Source organism: Drosophila novamexicana, unplaced genomic scaffold (assembly GCF_003285875.2).
Source record: "Drosophila novamexicana strain 15010-1031.04,08,12 unplaced genomic scaffold, DnovRS2.1 tig00004554-arrow-pilon, whole genome shotgun sequence".
NCBI lineage: Eukaryota > Metazoa > Arthropoda > Insecta > Diptera > Drosophilidae > Drosophila > Drosophila novamexicana.
In genome coordinates, this window is record NW_020825051.1 from 5,197,007 (window position 1) to 5,217,983 (window position 20,977).

Here is a 20,977-nt window from a genome sequence, read left to right on the forward strand (position 1 = left end):
CGCTCATATGTTAGCTGTTAAAAAGCTCACTGCTACATCACCACCAGTTACATCGATTTCGTTTGAAATATCGCTTACTTGACTATCGGCTTTTTCAAATCGATGTTGCCTGCTGTCAGTGTGTACATATTGAACAAATAAAAAATAACATTTCTTTTCGCCATAGGGCAGCACTGTGCGTCTTTCGCACGCGTATTTTTGTGCAGATTTCGTGTAGAAATTCATAGTAATTTGTTGTGAATATAGTGAAATACAGCTGCAATTATGGCACAATTCGATCTAACACGCATCAATTGTCAGTATCTGGACAGACACTTGACTTTTCCACTGCTGGAGTTTTTGTGCGGCAAGGAGGTTAGAAAAATTCATTGCTTCGTGTCACCGTCATCAGCACGGGCAAAATGCCGAACAAAGCGCCTAATGTTTATATATTGTGTATATTGTGCAGATCTACAATCAGCAAGAGCTGCTAGAGTACATTCTGGAGACGGTGAACAAGACGAACATGATTGATTACACCATGGACACGCGCAAGCGTCTCAATCTCAGCCAGGAGATGCCGGATGAGCTGGTGCAGCGCAAGGCCGAGGTCTTGGCCACACTGAAGCAGCTCCAGAACGAGGTGGCGCCCATCATGAAGGCAACCGATATCCTGAAGAATGGCGAGAGCATGAAGGACTCGAAGACCTTTGTGAATGCGCTGCAAAAGGATTACAACTTCAAAGTGGAGCACCTGGAGAGCGCCTACAAGTTGGCCAAATACTTGTATGAGTGCGGCAACTACCAGGAGTCCACATCATATTTGTATTTCTGCCTTATTGTCATGTCACCCAATGATAAGGTGAGTCACATTCAATTTTTCCCCAGGATTGGTGTTGAATTTATTATCCTTGCAGAACTACCTGAACGTGCTGTGGGGCAAGCTGGCCGCCGAGATTCTGACTCTCAACTGGAACACTGCACTGGAGGATTTGACACGTCTGCGCGACTACATTGACAGCGCCAATTTCTCGACTATCCAGGCGCTGCAGCAGCGCACCTGGCTGATCCACTGGTCGGTGCTGGTGTTCTTCAACCATCCCAAGGGACGCGACCTCATCATCGAGATGTTCCTGTACAAGCCGCTCTATCTGAACGCTATACAGACGATGTGCCCGCACATTATGCGTTATTTGGCCACCGCTGTGGTCATCAATCGCACGCGTCGCAATGCGCTCAAGGATTTGATTAAGGTCATACAGCAGGAGTCGTACACGTATCGTGATCCCATTACCGAGTTCCTCGAGTGTCTCTACGTGAACTTTGACTTTGAGGGCGCCCGCCTGAAGCTGCATGAGTGCCAAACGGTCATTTTGAACGACTTCTTCATTGTCGCCTGCCTCAACGAGTTCGTGGAGGATGCGCGTCTAATGATCTTCGAAACATTCTGCCGCATCCATCAGTGCATCACCATCAGCATGCTGGCCGACAAGCTGAACATGAAGCCCAACGAGGCTGAATGCTGGATAGTCAATTTGATACGCAACGCACGTCTGAATGCCAAGATCGATTCGAAGCTGGGTCATGTGGTGATGGGCACACAGCCTCTCAGTCCCTATCAGCAGCTGGTGGAGAAGATTGACTCGCTGTCCATGCGCTCAGAGCATTTGGCAGGTCTGATTGAGCGCAAGAGCAAACAAAAGAATCAAGAATCGATTGACTCCTGGAAGTACTATTAAGCATAAGATAAACATAATTTTTTTGTATTTGAAACCGTGGCCCATGATGTCTGCGTATGCTTTACAATTTGTCGAAAAACAAACAACACACGGCGCGAATAAAACAACATCCTCTACTCGCAGCCTAAATACCAATGCTGTAGTCCATTCAACATCAAATTTAATTTAATTTCCATATGGAATAAGTTACAAAACAATACGGAGGCTGTTGAGAGCCGCGGCTATTAGAAAAATTTATAATTTGTCTAGCCTATAATGCAATTAGGTCCTAGTCCTAGTCCTAGTTCTAGTTCTCTATTTATAGCTTCTTGTACCAATGACTGTGCGCCTAGCGCAGAACGAAGATCATACGATTAATTGCTACCTCAATTTGTCCTTTGCCGCGGAAGGCTTGACCACCATCCAGGCACGCGTCGGCAGATTCTGCAAATGGATTATCCACTTGCGCACCACCAACAGCCAAATGATGCCATAGACCACGCACACCATGGCCTCCAAATAGTAGCCGTCGAAGATTATTTCGCACTTGCCGTCAGCCGTGGTGCAAGCCTAAAGGAACACGGCAAAATTAATAAGGAAATCTATTCATGATAGTAGTCAATAAGGAAACTTGCCTGCTGTCCTTCTTTGTTCTCGCAAAGATTGTCGGGCTGTGTGGTGCACTGCTTTACGGTTAGCACGTCCACCAGCCAGAGCACCACCGTGTTTGGCCAGTTGCCACCGAGGTTGCATAAAGTATTGAGGAATGTCATGTAGGTGCCACCAACGGCGGGATCGGATATCTTGGCGAAGAATGCCATAGCTGCCACGAACATGGAGTACAGGAATACCTGATAGCAGCCATAGCTAACGATCAGCAGCACATAGTAGTAGACGGGCACCTCGCCGCCAGCGATCAAATATGGCGTGGCATAGGCGATAAGCGTGGCCACAGACGCCAGCAATATGCGGTAGGGTATTGCCTTTAAGTACACATCCATAGGACGCGGTCCGTTGGTGTATTTGCCCACCAGAATGGGAAGTATGAGCTGCAGTGGAATCACGGGAATGGCCAACAGGGCCAGTTTCTCCTTCGGCACGCCGGCATCGATGAGCTTCAGTGAGGTAACCGCATCGGAAGCGGCAAATGTCACTTTCACCGTGAGCAGAATACCAGCCAGGATTTGGACGGGTCGCTTGCGTACCATGTCCCACAGGACTTTATAACTTTCGTGTATGTTTAGTTCGTGCTCCTCCTTGTAGCGCGCTTCAGTGTGAGCATCCTCAATGTCGTTCTCGCGCTTGAACAGGGCGACCAGCGTTGTGGCCACAATGAATGTGACGCCCCAGAACCAGAGGAAACGTGGCAACGTTATCATGCCCTCATCCGCAGGCACAGATCGCAGATACGAGTTACAAAAGTCCTTCGACTCGAGCGCAATGAACACCACATAGCCCAAAAAGTAGCCGGCCGTTTGGCCCACGCTGTTGCAGGTGGATGCGTAGCCCACGTTGCAGCGCTTCAGCATGGTTAGGGCCCAGCCATCGACGGCAATGTCCTGCGTGGCAGCCAAAAAGTTGAGCACAAAAAACAACAGCGTCAGCAGCGGCACATTCGGTTCGATGCCATCGCCGCCCAGCCAGCGATCCACGTGCGCCGACAGCAGCAGCATGAAGCCGCCCAGCAGATACTGCACGGGCACCAGCCACGACTTGCGGCGCCCGAAACGTCGCACATACAGGGAGTCCACAATGGGCGCCCACAGCAGCTTGATGCTGAAGGGCCAATAGGCAAATGAGAACTCCGCCTGCTGTTTGTAGCTGGCGCCGCGATTCTGTAGCAGCATGGGCACTGCAGCAATTAGGCCAATGGGAATGCCCTGCAGCACGTACAGGAACAGGAGTATGGCAATGTTGCGTCTATCGCCTCGCAAATCGGGCTTCTCCTCTTTGTCTTCTGCATCGGCCATGGACTCGACGAGCTCCCGCCCGTCTTTCGTTTGACCCCGTCGACGTGCGGACATGTTGTGGCCTGCAAACACAGTTAATCAATTAAGTGTGTGCTGCACATGTTCAATTTGTTGTTCGATTTGCACTCACACGCAGCGGCTATAATCAGCAGAGAAGTTACAACAACAGCAGCAGGTCCACGTCAGTTAACGGCGGCAAGCGTTAGCAAACGGTTTCGAAAAGTATGCAGGTATGTATTAGTTATTTCGTTCGCTAACCCTAGCTCCAAACTATGTTTAACAAATTAATTTATGCGATTTATTCCATAATGTGAGTATGTGGCGACGGTTTGTTGACGTTTGCGTTTCCCTAAACGCAAGTACTTTTCATATTTAGTGCGACGATTCTCTGCAGCCACATCGAACTTATCGAAAGCTATGATAGCTATCGATGTATCGATACCTCATTCAAAGCACATTTCGCAACGGGTTATTGGATAAATTAACAAATATTTACTCATATGCGAAACAAACAAGCAAATGTGTATGTCTGCGATTCGCTGATAAGCCAATTAACCCAGCATTGTTAAACCGCAAGAAAAGAACGTATATTTTGATTTTAGTTGATTTTTATTGTGACTCGGGCTTTGCTTTTACATATTATTTCATTAGAATCAAAAATTAAGCATATGAATATACTGTTACAGGCTCCAAATCAAAATGACGAAACTTCCGTTCCTAAATAACACATACATATTCCATTTCAAGACAAATTCATAAATTCTTCAAACTGGTTTCGCATCGCTTTTCAAAAAAGTCGAACACAATTGTGACATGGGTTAATATATTTCAGCTTAGCTTAATAATAATAAAGATTTTTAATTGAAACTGGCTGGCTGGCTGTGTGGCATACGATTGATAAAGTCGCTTTGTGTGCTTGCTCTCGTTTACTCTTATTTTATTTTGTTGTGTTTTGTTGTGTTTCTGTCGTCTCACAACTGTTTTTGCTGTTGTTGATCATTTTAATTGTTTTTCATTTGCTTTGTTTGCGCCCGGATATGGCGTGCTCCAGTTAATTAAATTTTGGAAGGCCTTTGCAAATGGTTTCTATTTGGCGGGCGAGCCGCAGAAGACGGACTCCTCCCACTTGTGGTGCACCTCGGGCGTCAAGTTGCTTATCTGCACGTGCACGGCCTGATGTTTCTCGAACTTGGGCGGAATGGCGCACAGCCGATACTTGACCTCGTCGCCGGGCATGGGCACATATTCGCCCTCGATGCTGTTTTGAAGTTAAATAGTGTTTATTTTTGTTGCAAGCGTCAAGGTGAAAGAAAAAACTTACTCGGAAACATGACAAAATACGTCCTCGCCGCCGCCATGGGGCGTAATAAAGCCGTGTCCTTTGGTGCGGCTAAAAGATTTCACAACGCCACTAACAACCGGGTTTTCCATGGCACGCGCCGAACTGTTGAGTGCGCGCGCGTGATTGTGCAAGCAGAAAGGAGAAGGAGGAGCAGACAATTAAATCAATGCCAGATGAGAGAGAGTTGGAATGTGTTAAGGGGGGCGGGTGCGAGGGCGGGGGGTCACTTACGTGGAGGCCGTGCGTGTGCGCCGCGTGATGATGGGGCTCGGCAGCTGCAGCGTGGCGTTTGGACTATGGCTATTTTGATGATAGACCGGCGGCTTGGCAGAGAGCATCTTTTCGGGTGTTTTTGCCTCGGCCATATTAAGATTTCGTTTACTCCCGTTATGTTATGAGGTGTTAGTGGGCGGCAGTGACGCGGGGGCGATTGCGGGGCGTTTGATTTAAGTAGTTGAAGTTGAATTGATTGCAACGGCGGCACTCTGGCAGTGGCTTTTGCTAGCGGCGCGTGTGTTTGGGTTTCTCACTCGAATGGGACAGCAGCCAAGTCTGTCGGGTTCAAGGACAGACCGGTTAGTCAGCAAATTGCGTTGCGCTTAAAAAGTACTCGGAATGTCGCTTACCAAATCGGTTGTGTTGCGTGTTCAAGCAGCGCACTTTCACCTGAGAACTGCTCGCAAATATCTCTCAGTGTGTGTGCCCTGGGAATTTGCAATTTGTATCCAGGCACTAATACTGATGCAATTTTTTTGCCGGAATTCACAATTTAGTTGCCGGCACTGAAGCTATTTTATAGCAGCTCGCAAGTATTTTTCAATTCAATAGTGGCTGGTTGTTCACAATGCGTTCAGTTGTTATTTTTTGCGTGCTTTTTACACAATTTGTGCGCTAATAAACAATTGGAATCGTTCCTTTCTTTACAAAACCTAAAATGAATGGCGTCGGCGGCGTCGAAATTTTCGACTCGAAATGGTTTGCAGAGCATCGATACTTGGGCATATCTACTCGATTATATCGCGACAGTGCTGCCAGATATCGCAACTTTAAGTCAACAAAATCAACGCGCTTTATTAATGTTTTTATTATCGCTGCTAAGGCAAACAAATACAGCAGAATGCTGAGCCCATAAAAGCATTTCAACGCTAATTTTCGGTTCCACGCAATTTTTAAAAACTACTGTTGTTCCATGAACGATCGGGACTCGGATGCGAGATACGCGCTGATGCTGATAGACATGTTGTTTGGGGGGGAACACGAAGAAGAGTATCAGGATTTAATGATTTCCGATGAGGAGACCGATTCTGAGTATGCAGAAGAGCACGGAGATTTCGAAACTGATCCTGAAGAAAGTGATACTGAGCCAGCAGAACTTGAACCAGGAGATCCTGATGAAACTGATGCCGAAGACACCGATGCTGAAGATGCCAATCCTGAGCCAGCAGAGCCTGCGCCAGCAGAACCAGCGCCAGCAGAACCAGCGCAAGTAGAGCCTGAGCCAGCAGAGCCTGCGCCAGCAGAGCCTGCGCCAGCAGAGGCTGCGCCAGCAGAGCCTGCGCAAGCAGAACCCGAGTCGGTAGACGAGCCAGAGCCACTTCCTGGTGAACAAGATGAGGTTGTGCTGCTGGAACCAGCTGCCGAGCGACCCACAACGTCCCGCAGGGCACAGCTGCAACAGAGTAACATAATAAATCTTGACTCGCCATCACCACCAAAGAAACGCAAGCGTCTATCCAACGTGGCCAGCACGGAAATGGGCACGCCGGTAGCCAAGCCATCGTCGAACGACGAAGAGGACGACGGCATGACGTGTCCCATATGCCTGGAGTCGTGGGAGATGAGCGGAGAGCATCGCCTGGTATCACTGCGCTGCGGTCATCTGTTTGGCGAGTCCTGCATTCGACGCTGGCTCATCGAGAGTCAACGGCAGTCGGCGGTTAAGGTGTGCCCGCAGTGCAAGACGAAGGCCACCAATCGAGACATACGCTGCCTTTATGCGAAGCGACTGCGGGCCATAGATCGCACAGAGGAGCACGACATGCGCAGAGAGCTGGATGCAGAGCGTCGCCGCGCCCAGGCGCTGACCACCGAACTGGCAACAGTCAAAATGTCACATTCCCTAACCGTCAGCAAGCTGAACGAACTGCAGCTGGATTACGAGCGGCTGCGCCAGGTGGTGCGCGCGGGCGGCGGCTGTCGCGGCGCCTTTGGCGACGATCTTAGCGGCGGCGGCACCTTAAAGAGTCTCAACCAGTTGACCAGCCATCGACTATACATGGAAAAGAACTTTGAGATAACACGAGATCCCGGCTGCCGCGTGCTGCTCTATTCGGCGCAGCACTCCACGCTGGTTGCCTCCCAGAAGAGCGCACAGCTTCTGTTTCCCGGCTATGGAGTGCGCTTCATCGATTCGCCCAGCTTCAAGCCGCTGCACTTTCTGCACACCTCGTCCTTGCTGGTGCGCGATATTGGTTTCAGCGACAGCCAGCATTTGTTGACCGTGGCCAGTCGGGAGACGCGCATTAAAACGTTCGACATACGCACCCGGGTGTGCAGCAGCGTGTTCACGGCCAATGACAAGCCGCTGTGGTCCTGCGGCGTGGACCGCAACGAGCGTGAGCACTTTCTATATGCGGGCGACCTGCGCGGTGGTGTCTATGTATTCGACATGCGCTTCCCGGAGACGATCCTCAGCGAGTTTCAATCTGAGGGTAAGTGTCAGCACGCTTTTCAAATCGAATCGAATTAAAGCTAAAGCATCTTTGCAGAAAACTTTAGTCCTGTGATAAACATAGCTGCCGTGCCCGCGGGCAAGGTGTTCAGCAATGGCGGATTTCTCGTCTGCCAGCTGACCATAGTGAAATTCTATGAGTATGCCAATGATACGGCCCTGCCTACGCGCCTCAACGTGGATGGTCCCTTCCTGTCCATGCATTATGATGTGGTGCAGGACACGGTGCTCTTCTCGGCACGCTCCAATGCCCAGTGTACGCAGTCGCGCTTTATACTCGCCAAGCTGGACAAAATCGATGGCATTCCAGTGCTCCAGGTTAAGGCCACAATATTTGGCTCAACTGCCACGCCCTATATGACACGACCCACACAGATGGGCGTGGAAGATAATACGCTGGTCATTGGCTACTTGCAGGACAACAAGCAGCTGATGATGTACGATGTACGGCGCGAGGAACGCGTCCAAACGATTCCCGTCAACGAGGTAGTCTACGACATCTGTCCAGTGGGCACGCCGGCTGGCTATTACCTGGCCGCCTTGACGGACAACAAGTGTCGCATCTACAAGGTCAACAGCAGCAGGAACTGAGATTCCAATCTGTTGTTGACTGTGCAAAGACTGTGACAATTCGACTGCGTACTGCGTACCGATAATTATTTAGTAACTAGTTGTTAGTTAAAACATTTAAGAGTTATGTTTCATTGTGGCTTTTTATTTAAACATTCTCATGCTCGCTTCGCACGCACACAGAAAAACTTGAAATATAAATGTATCCTTCTTTATTATTTGATCATCTATACACATATCTTGACCATAATGTTAAATTCTTTATGTTTGAAGATCTCTTTTTTGATTCCAGTGTTTCATCAATTTTGTGTTTTTAAAGTTTCTTTCTTTTATTTAATGTGCGGTCTCTAAACTCCGGCAAATTACATGTACGATTAACTACACATATAAATCATTTTGATATTTGAGTATATTTTGAAAAACAAAATGATTATAATAAAAAACATTTGTCGAAATATTCAGCGTTTTATCAAACACACAATATATAAACATTCTATATGTTTATATATAGACTCTAGTTTTACATAAGTTGTTCAATGTTTGATTAATATACATTTAAAGCTATAGAAAATGTTTTGTTGCATATTTGTATTGGGCTGGCATGGATTCCAAATGAATGTCAAACTAAATCAATTCAACTCTATATAGTACATAATGTGTATGTAAATTGTAGCCCCACGGGACAGTCTCAAATGTTAAACACACGTATATTTACTTCGTTCTTTTTGTTTTTTATTTTTGCTGCTTTCTCCTGTTCTGGCCTCACTAAATCTAAATCTAAATTGTTTGATTCTTTAGTTTTGTAATATCGAGTCTTGTCTATAGCGCCCCGGTTCTATGTAAAATTGTATCAAAAAAGATCGTTGGTCAAAGGTTTTTTGTTTAAACGCTCCAGCTATAAATCGTATATATGTATATAATTAGTATATAGAATTTGTGAAAGTGTGTGTTGGATAGTTGAAAGACGCTAGATTTGGTCTATACTTTTCAAGTATATGTTCAAATATATTTTGTTGTGTTTTATTCGTGTTTGTGTGTTTGTCTGAGTGTGTGTTTTTAAGATTAAAGAATACATTATCATAGATATATGTACGTATGTTTATGTTTATGTTTATGTTTAGTAGAGACATACTTAGATGCATTTGCTGCTGTGGAGTTAGGCGTTATATTAAAAGAACTTACAACTTAAATAATTGTCGAGAACTAAATGTACATTCGTATATAAACACTAGATTCACTTAGGCTAAACTAAACTCATAATGAAATCGGAAATCTCGATGGGTAAGGAGAAGGAGGAGGGTAGATAGCAAGGATAAACGAACTTTTATAGGACAGTTAATAAACCGCCGAACATTGTCATAGTCTGAGCACGAGTAGGAATAGGAGTAGGAGTAGGAGTTGGGGTGGTTGAAGGGGATTCCGGGTTCTTAATCAACGCGCGCATAGCGTGGCACAATATCCTTGCTGATCCAGTAGTTGCAGTGATCGTGATCCTCCTGTGCCTGCGCATCCTGGCCCACAATGATGACGCGGCGACGCGTGTCGAAGGACTGCACCGTGCCATGGGAGACATAGTAGTAGAAGAGCTGCTGCATCGCCGAGACGAAGCGTCGCTGCTCCACGGTGTGCGGCTCGTAGCGGCCCAGTATGGCCTGGACGTCGGCATCCACGGTGGCCAGCTGATCGTCGCCCTCGCCTTGGGTGACCACATAGAAGGGCACGGTCGGCTGGAGGCGGGCATTCGTTAGCAGCGGGCAGACGGTGCGTATGTCCGTGATGATGGCCACAAGGGCGGCATAGCTGGTGGCATTGTAGCGCTGGATAATCTCATCGGTTAGCCCGTGCGCGCCCAGCTGTGAGTTTTGCAGATACGAGCGCACCTCCTCGGCGGTCCAGTTGGCGTGCAGTTCGCGCAGCTTCAGTGTGTGCGCTTCATGGGCAGTGGCGCCCATGACAAGGCGTGGCTGATGCAGCTGGCTGGCCGTGGGCACCTGCTTCCAGGACTCGGACGGATGCTGATACAGTATGTCGCCATCCAGCACCAGCCACTCGTGACGATTGGCATTGCTCAGTTCCTCGGCTTGGGGCACCGTGGCGGGGAATTGGAACCAGGTATCTGGCGTGGCGGCCCACAACTTCTCGCTGGATGCCGCACGCAAGCACTCCGCATCCTGACAGTCCAGCGTTGCCATGAGCTGTTGATTCAAACGCTCCGACTCCTGCAGCGGCTTGCCCGGATAAATGGCCGACGCGGACGAGGCCCAGGCGCGGGTATAGAGGCCCTCCAGCTTGGCGGAGCTGACCAGCACCGAGACAAGCGTAGCGCCAGCACGATGACCCAGCAGTGTAACGGACTTCGGATCGCCGCCAAAGTGCACAATGTTCAGCTGAATCCACTTGAGCACGGCAATGATGTCGGTGAGCGCATAGTTGCCCGAGGTGCGCGGATGCGACTCCTTGGTGAGTGCGTCCAGTGCCAGGAAACCAAAGACGCCCAGCCTGAAGTTGGGACGCACAAATATGACATCATGGGAACGCGAATAACGCGCCGACGGACGCAGAATGCCCGGCGAAGGGCCGGCCAAGGACTCGGCACCAATGAGCACCACCACGGGCAGCGGATTCGTATAGCGCACATGCGGAGTAACCACGTCCAAGTAGAGGCAATCCTCGTCGCCAATTGTGGTGCCATTGCCCAGGCGTTGCATGCACACAGCACTACCATTGTGCGTCTGCAGTGTGCCGTTCCAGCAGTCGTCAATCTTGGAGATCAGCTGCGCCGGACGCCAGCGCAGATTATCCAGCGGCGCCTTGGCATAGGGTATGCCACGGAAGGCGAATGCCCCGTCCTCCTTGACGCCCTCGACCATGCCGCAGCTGGTCACGGCCGAAATGTAGCGGCCCTCGCGCAACGGCGGCGAGGTCAGCGTCTCGTGGGTGAGCACATAGCCAATCACGGCCAGCAGCAGCATGAATAGCAATATGCCGAAGACGATGAGCGCATCGTCCACGCTGCACTTGTAGCCGCGCAGGCGGCACCACACGGAGACCGGACGTTCGCGCTCCTCCTCCTCGGCGGCCAGTTTCTGCTCGGCGGCCAGCTTCTCGGACTTGAGCTCGCTCTTCAGCTCGTCGGCGCCGTTGCTCTTGAGCGGCGCACGATCGACGGTGTCCTGATCCTTGAGCGAATCATCCAGTGTCTCCATCGAGGCCAGACCGGCCTTGCCCAGGCCCATTTCCACATCATCACCGCCCCGCTTCTTGGGCATAATGTTGGCAATGGGCAGCTTGATGGCATTGAGCAGGCCACGTTTTGGCGGCGGATCTGCGTCCTCGCCGGGCGCCGCCTCAGCTGTGGCTTCTTTCGAGGTAAAGATGGATGTTAGCATGGATCTTTGCTGTGCTGTCTCAGCAACTTACCCGACTTGGCATCCGCATCGCCGTTGGTCAGCGGCTTCTTTTGCTGCTCCTTGTCTGCCGCCGGTTTGCGCACGAAAAGGCTGCGCAGACGCTGGCCCAGACCGGTGCGTGGCTTCTGCTCATCCTTGCTGGCATCGCCGTTGGCCTCTTTTTCCTCGGCCAGCTCCTTGTCCTTTTCCAGCAGCTCGCCCTCGGCACCGTCGCCCTCCGCCTTGGGCTTGTTCTTCATAAAGTAGCCGGGCAGCTTCAGTCCGCCGATGGGTATCTTCTTGGGTTTCACCTCGCGCTCCTCCTTGCTGACCTTCTTCTCGTCGGCAGCACCGTTCGGTTTGTTGCCGTTCTCCGTGGGTATATCAATAATCTCCTCGCCATTGCCGCCGGCTGGTTTCTCGGCGGGATCTGCCTGCGGCAACGTCGGCGACTTCTGGCCCGCATTCGGCGAGGCTGGCTTCGAGGTCTGCGGACTGGCTGTTTTCTCTTTCGCGTCGTCCTTCTTGGTGTCCAGCATTTTGTCCGTCTCCTTGGGCTCCTCGAGCGGCTCCTGTACCGTTGTTGCTTCAGTCTGTGGGGTTTCCTTCTCCACGATCTCGCCCATCGTGAAGTCTTTGCTGTCTGTTGAGTTGCTGCGTCTAACTTTAGAGAACTCTGTGTGAATTCTGGAAATAAAAGATCAGCAGAAAACTGGCGTTAGTTCACGTGGCAGTTGATGGCAATCCTCTCCAGCTGCTGACCTGGACTAAGTGGGTTAACTAGGTTAAGCTTTGGCCTCAGTTGTTGCGTGTACTTCTATCTAGTTGCTAGGCAGCTAAGGATCTAGGATCTATCACGATCGCGTGCTGTTTTGCTTCTAGCTGCCGCTGCGTCCGGCGCTTGACTTTTATGCGACATAGGCCAAGGAAAATCCGGACGCAGCTGAGCCCAAGCGAAATGCCGGCTGCCCAAGTCCTTTGTCTTGCGTCGTCTACCTGGGGCCCAAACGGACTACCTGGAAAAGCGTCTCAGGTAAGCGTGGAAATTCGCCTGCGTGTCCTGGCTGCCGCATGGCATTTTCGGGGCGGGAAGACCGCAAATTTATTAAGCAGCCAGCTGCGCACATTACAGCCAGGCAGGCAGCCGGGCAGCTACCTTTCCCCGGGCTCTAAACTACAGTTACGTGCACTTTGACGCATTTCACACATTTCCATAAGAAAAACGCAGTCGCCTTTTAATTGGCGGAAAACTTCGTGAGCAACGTTTGCCCTGCACTGGGCCTCGCATCATTAAGGTTGACGCCGTCGGGTACGAAAATTCCCGCAATTATTGCGACAGTAGCACGTCCCGTTTGCGAGTCGGGCTAATTGACCACAGTCCAGGCGACAGAAGTCATGAGAAAGTCCTTGCAAAAAAACAAACGTGCAGTCAACGAAGCTGCCTTTTTTTTAAGTGAATGTCATTTGGGAAGGTTTTAATGGAGAATTCTTCCAATGAACTGCTCAAAAAGGCATTAGCTAAGGATCAGGCGTCTTTGTGAGAATATAATTACAATATTTTTGACTTCATTTCTATTAATTTCTTTTACTAAGACCTTACTACATAGAACTAGACTGGCTTAAGTTCATCAAACCTTGATCAGAGACTTTTATTAATAGGTAAAATAACAAAAAGGAATTTTATCAGTTCTGCCTCTACTTTTGCTTACAAGTTCTCTAAAATTGTTCGCGCTGATCTTTGCTTTACAGCATTTGCTGCAGCTTTCCCAACTTTCTTGTTAGTCTGTCATTTTTTCTGTACGACTTCATCAGTCTTTTTTTGATGCGTTTCTTTTGATAAGACTTGCCCGAGTCGGCATTGAGTATGTCATTCTCGTTATCTGCTGGAAAGTGCGACCGAGTTGTTAACATACCAAGTCACACTCAGACTCTGAGGAGAAGCCTCAGCAAAGACGAAAAAACAATCCTTAACATATGCACTTTAAGAGTCTACGCCGTAGAAAACGATGCCGGGTCATGACCCGCAACTGTCCGTGCATGTAAATCAAACGAAATTCCATTAAAATGTGAACTTAAAGTTCAAATTGTTGCGTGACATAATCTGTGGACATTATCATTATCATTATCACAGCGACAGCGACTGTTTGGTCAACTGCATGGAAATTGTGCAGCGTGGTGGAAAGCGCGAGGGAAAACTCGACAGCATGGAAAACAACACAAATGAGAATCGAATAGAACGCAGCGAATGTTGCGTATCGAAAGTGAACAAAACAAAAAAAAAAAAGTGTCACAAGAAGCGGACAAATCCAATTGAAGCGGATTTCAGGGCATTAGGCAAGGGGGCAACGGGGTGGGGCAGGGATTGTGGGGGAGGGGGAGGGGGAGAGAGGGTTGGGAGTGTAGGAGGCCGCGCTGTCTGCCAGTCTGCAGACTCGTTAATGGAAACAGGTCAAAGTAATTACGACGCGCTTCAAGCTACGCACAGCAAAAGTATCTGTATCTTGCGCTGCAAAAGTATCTGTATCTTGCGTTGCAACTGTAGCTGCATCTGTATTTGTGCATGCGTCTGTGCAGCATCTTCATTGCAATTGCAAAAAGAAAAAAGTTGATCAATTTCAAACACTCATCATTGTTAATTAGCTGAGAAATGTGTTGAAAGCCTTTGACCAGCCGCAGACAAAGAGGCCAACGTTGACGCGCCCAACACGTCATTCATCTCCCCCGCTTAATATCTGAGCCAGAGATATCCGGCTGTCCACATATGTGTATATAGTATAAGTAGCATGTGGCATATGTATCGGGCGTCTATAATTTGTCTTGCCTCATAAATTAAATCACAATTCGAAACTTGCGTTTGACATGCGATTCCCTTTCCTGTACTACTTCTTTTTTGTATTTTTTCCTTTTTTTAGTGCGCCGAAAATTGCCGTTAAAACATAAATGTTTTCTGCCCGCAAACATGTTTTTTTTTTTTGGCTCAGGCACAGTGGGTCGAGGCTTATGAATCTGCTGAGTGCTGAAAATCTAGCTGCAGAAACTTCAACATTTCATTACAGAAATTCCATAAATTCGCCAGCAAACATTTGAATTATTAAATTTAAATAAATAATATATGGGGGCGAAGACTTTGGGCAAAGGCCAAAAGCCTGCGCCACAAACTCAGCAACAATGCGGTCCTCAAGCCCTTTGTTGAAGACCGACCATACGTGGTGAGAAACCACATCCTGCACGAGGTGCCCCTGCTTTAGACTGAATATGGCGGATCTAGAGAGAACTCGAAAAAACTCGCTATTTACAGGTGCTACGTGAACCGTCTTCCAACACTGGTCTGCAAAAATATGGCTCCATGTGTTGTGGAAGTGCCCGAGCAGGAGCATGATATTGTGCCTCGGGATTGACTACTTTTCTCGTGTGATCGACATGTTAGTCAGCTTTCAGATGGAACCAATGCGACAACATTCAAGCCAGTGTTGATAAATACGGCAAAGCAGGCTTCGCTTATCTGTGCTTACAATCCAGTGTGTAGCTCCTCTTTAGACAATTGCTGCCTGGATGCAGCCCACTGTGCGACACCAAAAAGCATGCATCATAAACACAAACCACACATAAAACAAATCCCACCCCGACAAAAAGAAAACAAAACAATGAAAGAAACCACTAAAAACAAGCAACAACTAACCACGCATTAGCCCAAAGAGCAGTTGAGTAATGCGCGGATTTTAATCAGCAAATAAATTTGGACTATCTTCAACATGTCCGAGAAACACTTTGAAACGCATAAAAATGCAATTGCTGTGCACGCCCAGGAGTGCGGCCGGTACAGTGGGAACTCTTCCAACCGGCGACTGTTGATTTAACTGCCGACAAAGGCGCAACCTGCGAGTGCTCAACCCTGGTGCTGTACCGTTAAAGTCAGCCAGGCATGAAATAAAATTCAAGTAGGAAATGACAGCAAGGGGGGTGACAGAGGCGGTGGCAGGGGCGGGGGCGGTGGCAGTTAGATTGAAAGCAATCCATTTGTTGTTTGTTATTGTTATGATTAGTGTTGACTAACACACGCAGAAGTGAGCCGAAGACGAAGGGCGGCTGCCAACTCCCACCGCCAGATGGCGTGCCATGTGCGTGTTGACACGCCGTACATTTTGGGAGAGGGTTGTCTCGCCGCGGCAGACAGGTAAACAGCAAAAGAGACAAGTCGGGTGGAGTCGACTACGCAATGCTCTGTCAAGAGGAAATTTTAGCCTGATGGCTTCTAAACTGTATGCCCAAAAGCAGTTGCTTTTCAACTGTGAATCTGTTAAATGGCTTCTAAGTTAAAGCGAAATAGAGTTCAAGGGGGTGGGAGGAGATTGCGAGTACTCTACTAAAAACTATATACTCCTTTGTACTTAGAGTACAGGGTAGCGCAATAAAAATTTGAACATGCAGCGGCGAGTCTGTTGTCCTGTTGTGGGCGTCGTCATGAACAATTAAACAGGATATTAGAAAAGAACTGCAGGACACACGCGGACGACTGTGCTATTAAAAAACATGATTGTGATCGAATTTCAAGCGCTGTAAATAAACGCAGCTACCCTCCAGATACTTTTGGTAGACAAGTTTTGATTATATACGAGGAAATGTGTCTAGACAGCGGCGACAACAACTCAAACAACAACAATTATTGTGGCAGGAACTGCAAATGCAATTAACACGCGGCGGCGGGCACAAATTTCCGAGGCGCCGTGGGTGGAAAATTGCAAGGTGGCACATTTAGGCGCCAGTTGGCCAACTCAAAATTGCAGCACCAGTAGCACCAGGGGCACCAGCAGCAGCAGCCGCAACTCTACCATAAAGCAATCAGCGGCACATTCAACAACCTGCGGCAAGGCATTTTTCAATTTGCGACTCATATTTCAAAATCATCGCGGGCGCGCGCCTCTAACGAAGTCAATTTGTCATCCGGACACCGACAAGCGGCTCCAATGAAGGGCCTAACAGCCAGCCAAGATGCTTGCAATGCTTAAAGAGGGTAGATTGGTTGGTGCGTACGTATGTAACAAGCAGAGGAAAGGAAATCTTTGCAGGAGGCACAGGTATGTAATTTCATAATCAGACTATGTTCATCTTGTAACAAGAAATATTTATACCAATTCTATATATATTCTATATACTATATCCTATACCATAATATATCATAATATCGATAAATATAGATTTTAGGATAAGGTTTTTGCGACATATCTCGATAGTTATAAGAGCTAGACACACCAAACTTTTGGTTATCTCCTCTCTATTCCCTAAGTTTTCCCTAATGATTAAGTGTTTAGCCTTGTGCTTTGGTATATGCACACTTCTGTAGACCATATTTAAGCCCTGATAATTTCAAAAAGATCAAAATAGAAGATTCACAGTTAATCAGGAATACATTTCCCCTACAAACTGAGGGTCAACGGGAAAGAACAAGTACAGTCTGAGTTCATAGAGAAGGAGGCACAGGGTATCTCTTAGTCGATCACTCTCGCATAGACTCATCTTACTTGCTTTGGCTAACAAGCGACGGCTACAGCTTCCACGGAGTTCAAGTACAAATGCCCGGGGCGCTTTTGCTGTTTAGCTGTGGTGTATCTGTGAGATACAATTTATTAAACGATCCGCCCGCTCGAAATTAACTTTTAATAGCCCATCAGCGGCTGTTACCTGTTGTTGTTGTTCTTATGCTTCTTCTGGTTAATTTCATGGCGATTAATCAAACATGTAAAGAAGAGGAGGCACATTGGCTGCTAATGAACTTGCGCCATTTGCCAATTGTTCGCATGCAAAGTTCATTTGCCTGCACGTGTCGCAGGACAGGATGTGTCAGGATGTGCCACCCAGCCATGCATGAAATGTGAAACAAATATAACTCAAACTTAAAACCCACAGTCGACGCCGGTAGCCAAGCCTGGGACTCGTTTGATAGATACCAATCTCCTGGGGAAAAGCAGACCCAGAGTTCACGAAGGGCTCAAAGGATACGCAAAAGCAGGGCGACATTTCGCAGGGGAATTCTAAAAACAACTTCCATTTTGATGAATATTTAATCGCGCACACGGGACAATCAAAAAAAAAACGTGTTCCATTGAGTTTAACGCCAGAGAATACCCTGTACGTGCGAGTGTTGAGGGTATCTTGTGTTGGAAAAGATCTTTTTTACAATAGATTATTCGATACTAGCTGAGGCAAAAGATCTTCACGTTTTCATTATTATCATTAAGTATCGCTCGATCTCTATATTTATACGGAATATTCATCATTAGGAAAAGATCTTGAAGTTTTTCTATATAATGTTATATGGCCAGCCACTTTCTATTCCACTTTTTTTCAGTTCTTTTTTCCCTTTTTACATCATTATTAAAAAGTATTAAAATATTCCATTATTGTTTATATTATTATATTAAAATTAAGAAGAAATTACTTTCACAGGGTATCTATTAGTTGCGCTGTCTTTAGTTTCAGAAACTATTGTAATGCTCTGAGCAAATGTTTCGCTGCTTTCTTATCTAAAAAAACGGATCAATGTAAGATTTTATTGCGCACTTCGAACAAACAAGATAACGTTTCAGATTTCCAAGTATCCCGCGTCTCTCTCTCGCCTCTCTCGCTCACTCTCATGCTGTCCCCTCTCTTGCAGCCCGCTCTCTCAAGGATGCGTTAGTTGTGTTTTATGAGCCAGCGATAAGGCTAAGATTGGGCTAGTCAGATAAGAAGCAGAGCTGAAGAGCATTGCAGGATACTCAAAATGGAAGTTTATGAGCGTTGCCTACTTGTGTGTGCGAGTGTGTGTGTGTACGTGTGTGTGTTTGTGTGTGTTGTCTGGTTTTTGAGTTAGGAGCCCTTGGAAGCAACGTGTATTCTTTATTGCCGACTGTTTACTTTGTGTGTCAACAGTTGGACACTGAAATTTATGAGTTGTTCCAATGGCTGCCTCATTAGTCAGTGTCAATAGCCGGAGTCGGAGACGGAGTTGGAGTTGGAGTCGGAATCGGAGCTGGAGTCGAAGTCGTGTGGTGATCTGTGCTGAGAGTCGGGGTATCGTTGAGGGATTTACAGCGCCGGAAAAGTCAATTGAAATGAAACATTTGACCATGAACCCGTGAAAGCCACAGCAAATGCATTTGAGTGTTTGGGCGTAGGGAGTAGGGGGTGCGCTCCACAACTGTTGAGCATATTGTTTATCTAGCATTGGAAAGTGTTGAAAATGTTGTTTAGTTTTCCACACACTCTGCTCCCCCAACCTTTGGCCATTTGGAAAAACTAAAGACTCTAATTGTTGTTTACATTTGAAGTGAAAGCCGTGCCGCCCGAAAAGCACACGCACACACAACATGGGACCCTGCCACGCCCACATGCTGACGCCCATGACATAAGAAAATTTCAATTGAATCTGAAGCAATATATTTCCCTTTTCTGTTTTTTGATTACGCAGTGAAAATGTGAAAACCTGACAAAGTGAGAAAAAAGGAACGAAAAGCGGCTTTTGTCTTTGAAAGCTGGCAAAACAATTGGCGGCTGGGAAAATAGGGCTACCATGGGTAGGAGAGGGGTGGGGGAGGGGGTGGTTAGTGGAGCTCCCCACTGGAACAGTCGCGGCCCAATAAATCTTGAACGCATGCAAATGCAAATGTTGCGTCTTCAGTTTTTTGTTTTCCCCTCGAGCTGTCAGGTTTTTCTCTTTGCTTTGATTTTGTTGGCTTTTTTTTTTTGTTTTCTCAAATGATTCCCGGAAGTCATTTGGGCGCCCTTTTTCATTGTTGTTGTAGCACAGCTGCCCGGAATTCGCCTGCGCCGGAGTTTTTCTTAATTGCCAGCGCCTATTAATTTATTATTGAATTACGATCGAATCGCGGGGCTTTAAGTCCAAGACGTCTCTTCTGGGGATTTATTTTGCTGGCTTGCATATTAATTAGGCCCGGAGCAGCTATTTCTGGCTAGCCTATTTTTATGGAAGCTAGTGTAAATTATACTGGCGGCCCGATGGTTGGACATATTTCAATGACATTTGTGGGCTTAGCGCGTTATGTTTATGAAATTTTCAAAGGATTTTCCAAGCATTTTCACAGCCGTGTGCTGCTAATGGAAATGTCATCGGGCCGAGCCGGAGCAAAGGGGCGAGAAAATTGTTGTGGGGGGAGAGAATAATGACACGAGCTATTAGTTTGAAGGTGCCTACGGATATATGAGGGGGTGCTGGGCATATTTATGGTTTTCCAAATTGGAGTTAAGATAAAAGATTGTCTGCTCTTTGATTGAAAAATAAAGTTGTACAGGGTTTTCTATGGACAAGGAGATTTGGATTTTGATTTACATTAGAGTTTAATTCCATTTTAAAGAATGCGAAAAGTATAACATTTTTTTGGAAAATGTTTCTACAATTATCTTTAGAAACAACAATCTATTTATATTTATATTCACTGGCAAAAAGATAAATTTTAAATGTTGTTTCCATTTAACAATAATATTTGTATTATTTGGCTTATATTTTGATTTCTTACTTGTTCCGCTTTATGCAAATTTGTTGTTATGGCAAAATATGGCAAGTGGAAATAATCCGAGTGTGCAGCATACAGCGAGCATGTATACGAGTCCTGCAGGACACTTAGGTGTGTATGCAACGCGCACAGATTTCTTCTTCTTGTGGTTTGGCAAAACAAAAAATGCAACAAATTTTGTTGTTTTCGTTTATCAACATGCGCACAAAATACTCTAGAAAATTCTCTTTTTTTTGCACTTGGATTTGGCAATAGGATTTTTAAAAGGTATCCTTCACAAAGCCGGTCGTAGTTTTTCTTTGTTTATTTTACTTCTGTTTTTTTTTTGAGTGGGCAAATAGCTGGCAAAGTGCGCGTCGCGTGCGCGTTACTGAAGCAGCGAAACCGAAAGCGTGCGGCGTCTAGCAGAGCGTTGCTCAAACTGGCGGCCAGCGCAAACGGACGCTGCAAATGGCAGCACAAATGAGTACTTCAGTCAAACTGGAAGTAAGCGCTCTCTCGCGCGCCAGCTCTTGCTCTCTGGCGCTGTCGTTGGCGCTCGCTCACTGGAAGGCACGGAGGAACAAAACATAAACTGCCGGCATAGGGGTTGTCCATAGGATGAAAGCAGCGCAGAGCGCTCTGCTCATTGTCTCCTTCCCTCTCTCTCTCTCTATCGGTCGCGCGCTCGCACTCACACTCCTTCTCGCGCTGTGCTGCAGGGATTGTGCATAGCCCGTTGCGAGCAGCGGCGACGACAACAACAACAACAGCAACTGCGGCACATGG

At 47.3% G+C, this 20,977-nt stretch overlaps 5 protein-coding genes across 5 annotated transcripts; 2 read left to right on the forward strand and 3 right to left on the reverse strand.

Annotated features, from left to right (window-relative positions):
• Nucleotides 1-154: 154 nt before the first annotated feature.
• On the forward strand, nucleotides 155-1,847 carry LOC115769801 (eukaryotic translation initiation factor 3 subunit E). Its single transcript, XM_030714768.1, has 3 exons — nucleotides 155-354; nucleotides 449-841; nucleotides 897-1,847. Exons 1-3 carry the CDS (start codon nucleotides 265-267, stop codon nucleotides 1,716-1,718), a joined length of 1,305 nt encoding a protein of 434 aa, XP_030570628.1. The 5' UTR covers nucleotides 155-264; the 3' UTR covers nucleotides 1,719-1,847.
• A 14-nt stretch (nucleotides 1,848-1,861) lies between these two features.
• Nucleotides 1,862-4,046, reverse strand: LOC115769800 (acetyl-coenzyme A transporter 1). The gene is made up of 3 exons (XM_030714767.1): nucleotides 3,798-4,046; nucleotides 2,333-3,729; nucleotides 1,862-2,267 (listed from the first exon to the last, which is right to left on the reverse strand). Exons 2-3 carry the CDS (start codon nucleotides 3,719-3,721, stop codon nucleotides 2,079-2,081), a joined length of 1,578 nt encoding a protein of 525 aa, XP_030570627.1. The 5' UTR covers nucleotides 3,722-3,729; nucleotides 3,798-4,046; the 3' UTR covers nucleotides 1,862-2,078.
• Nucleotides 4,047-4,473: 427 nt separating this feature from the next.
• LOC115769802 (cold shock domain-containing protein CG9705) lies at nucleotides 4,474-5,957 on the reverse strand. The gene is made up of 4 exons (XM_030714769.1): nucleotides 5,636-5,957; nucleotides 5,241-5,561; nucleotides 4,989-5,111; nucleotides 4,474-4,925 (listed from the first exon to the last, which is right to left on the reverse strand). Exons 2-4 carry the CDS (start codon nucleotides 5,372-5,374, stop codon nucleotides 4,754-4,756), a joined length of 429 nt encoding a protein of 142 aa, XP_030570629.1. The 5' UTR covers nucleotides 5,375-5,561; nucleotides 5,636-5,957; the 3' UTR covers nucleotides 4,474-4,753.
• Nucleotides 5,958-6,063: 106 nt separating this feature from the next.
• LOC115769798 (E3 ubiquitin-protein ligase RFWD3) lies at nucleotides 6,064-9,705 on the forward strand. Its single transcript, XM_030714766.1, has 2 exons — nucleotides 6,064-7,720; nucleotides 7,778-9,705. Exons 1-2 carry the CDS (start codon nucleotides 6,199-6,201, stop codon nucleotides 8,329-8,331), a joined length of 2,076 nt encoding a protein of 691 aa, XP_030570626.1. The 5' UTR covers nucleotides 6,064-6,198; the 3' UTR covers nucleotides 8,332-9,705.
• An 11-nt stretch (nucleotides 9,706-9,716) lies between these two features.
• On the reverse strand, nucleotides 9,717-20,589 carry LOC115769797 (neurotactin). The gene is made up of 3 exons (XM_030714765.1): nucleotides 20,213-20,589; nucleotides 11,731-12,386; nucleotides 9,717-11,671 (listed from the first exon to the last, which is right to left on the reverse strand). Exons 2-3 carry the CDS (start codon nucleotides 12,323-12,325, stop codon nucleotides 9,738-9,740), a joined length of 2,529 nt encoding a protein of 842 aa, XP_030570625.1. The 5' UTR covers nucleotides 12,326-12,386; nucleotides 20,213-20,589; the 3' UTR covers nucleotides 9,717-9,737.
• Between the last annotated feature and the right edge of the window lie 388 nt (nucleotides 20,590-20,977).

Excerpts from the sequence above, each read along its gene's own strand:
- LOC115769801 (XM_030714768.1), top strand. The coding sequence starts at position 265 with ATGGCACAATTCGATCTAACACGCATCAATTGTCAGTATCTGGACAGA. Across the intron at positions 355-448 it reads AGTTTTTGTGCGGCAAGGAG|ATCTACAATCAGCAAGAGCT; the intron begins GTTAGAAAAATT and ends TATATTGTGCAG. Across the intron at positions 842-896 it reads TCATGTCACCCAATGATAAG|AACTACCTGAACGTGCTGTG; the intron begins GTGAGTCACATT and ends TTATCCTTGCAG.
- LOC115769800 (XM_030714767.1), bottom strand. The coding sequence starts at position 3,721 with ATGTCCGCACGTCGACGGGGTCAAACGAAAGACGGGCGGGAGCTCGTC. Across the intron at positions 2,268-2,332 it reads AGAACAAAGAAGGACAGCAG|GCTTGCACCACGGCTGACGG; the intron begins GCAAGTTTCCTT and ends GTGTTCCTTTAG.
- LOC115769802 (XM_030714769.1), bottom strand. The coding sequence starts at position 5,374 with ATGGCCGAGGCAAAAACACCCGAAAAGATGCTCTCTGCCAAGCCGCCG. Across the intron at positions 5,112-5,240 it reads CGCACACGCACGGCCTCCAC|TTCGGCGCGTGCCATGGAAA; the intron begins GTAAGTGACCCC and ends CGCACTCAACAG. Across the intron at positions 4,926-4,988 it reads GTATTTTGTCATGTTTCCGA|CATCGAGGGCGAATATGTGC; the intron begins GTAAGTTTTTTC and ends ACTTCAAAACAG.
- LOC115769798 (XM_030714766.1), top strand. The coding sequence starts at position 6,199 with ATGAACGATCGGGACTCGGATGCGAGATACGCGCTGATGCTGATAGAC. Across the intron at positions 7,721-7,777 it reads CAGCGAGTTTCAATCTGAGG|AAAACTTTAGTCCTGTGATA; the intron begins GTAAGTGTCAGC and ends GCATCTTTGCAG.
- LOC115769797 (XM_030714765.1), bottom strand. The coding sequence starts at position 12,325 with ATGGGCGAGATCGTGGAGAAGGAAACCCCACAGACTGAAGCAACAACG. Across the intron at positions 11,672-11,730 it reads CGATGCGGATGCCAAGTCGG|AAGCCACAGCTGAGGCGGCG; the intron begins GTAAGTTGCTGA and ends TTACCTCGAAAG.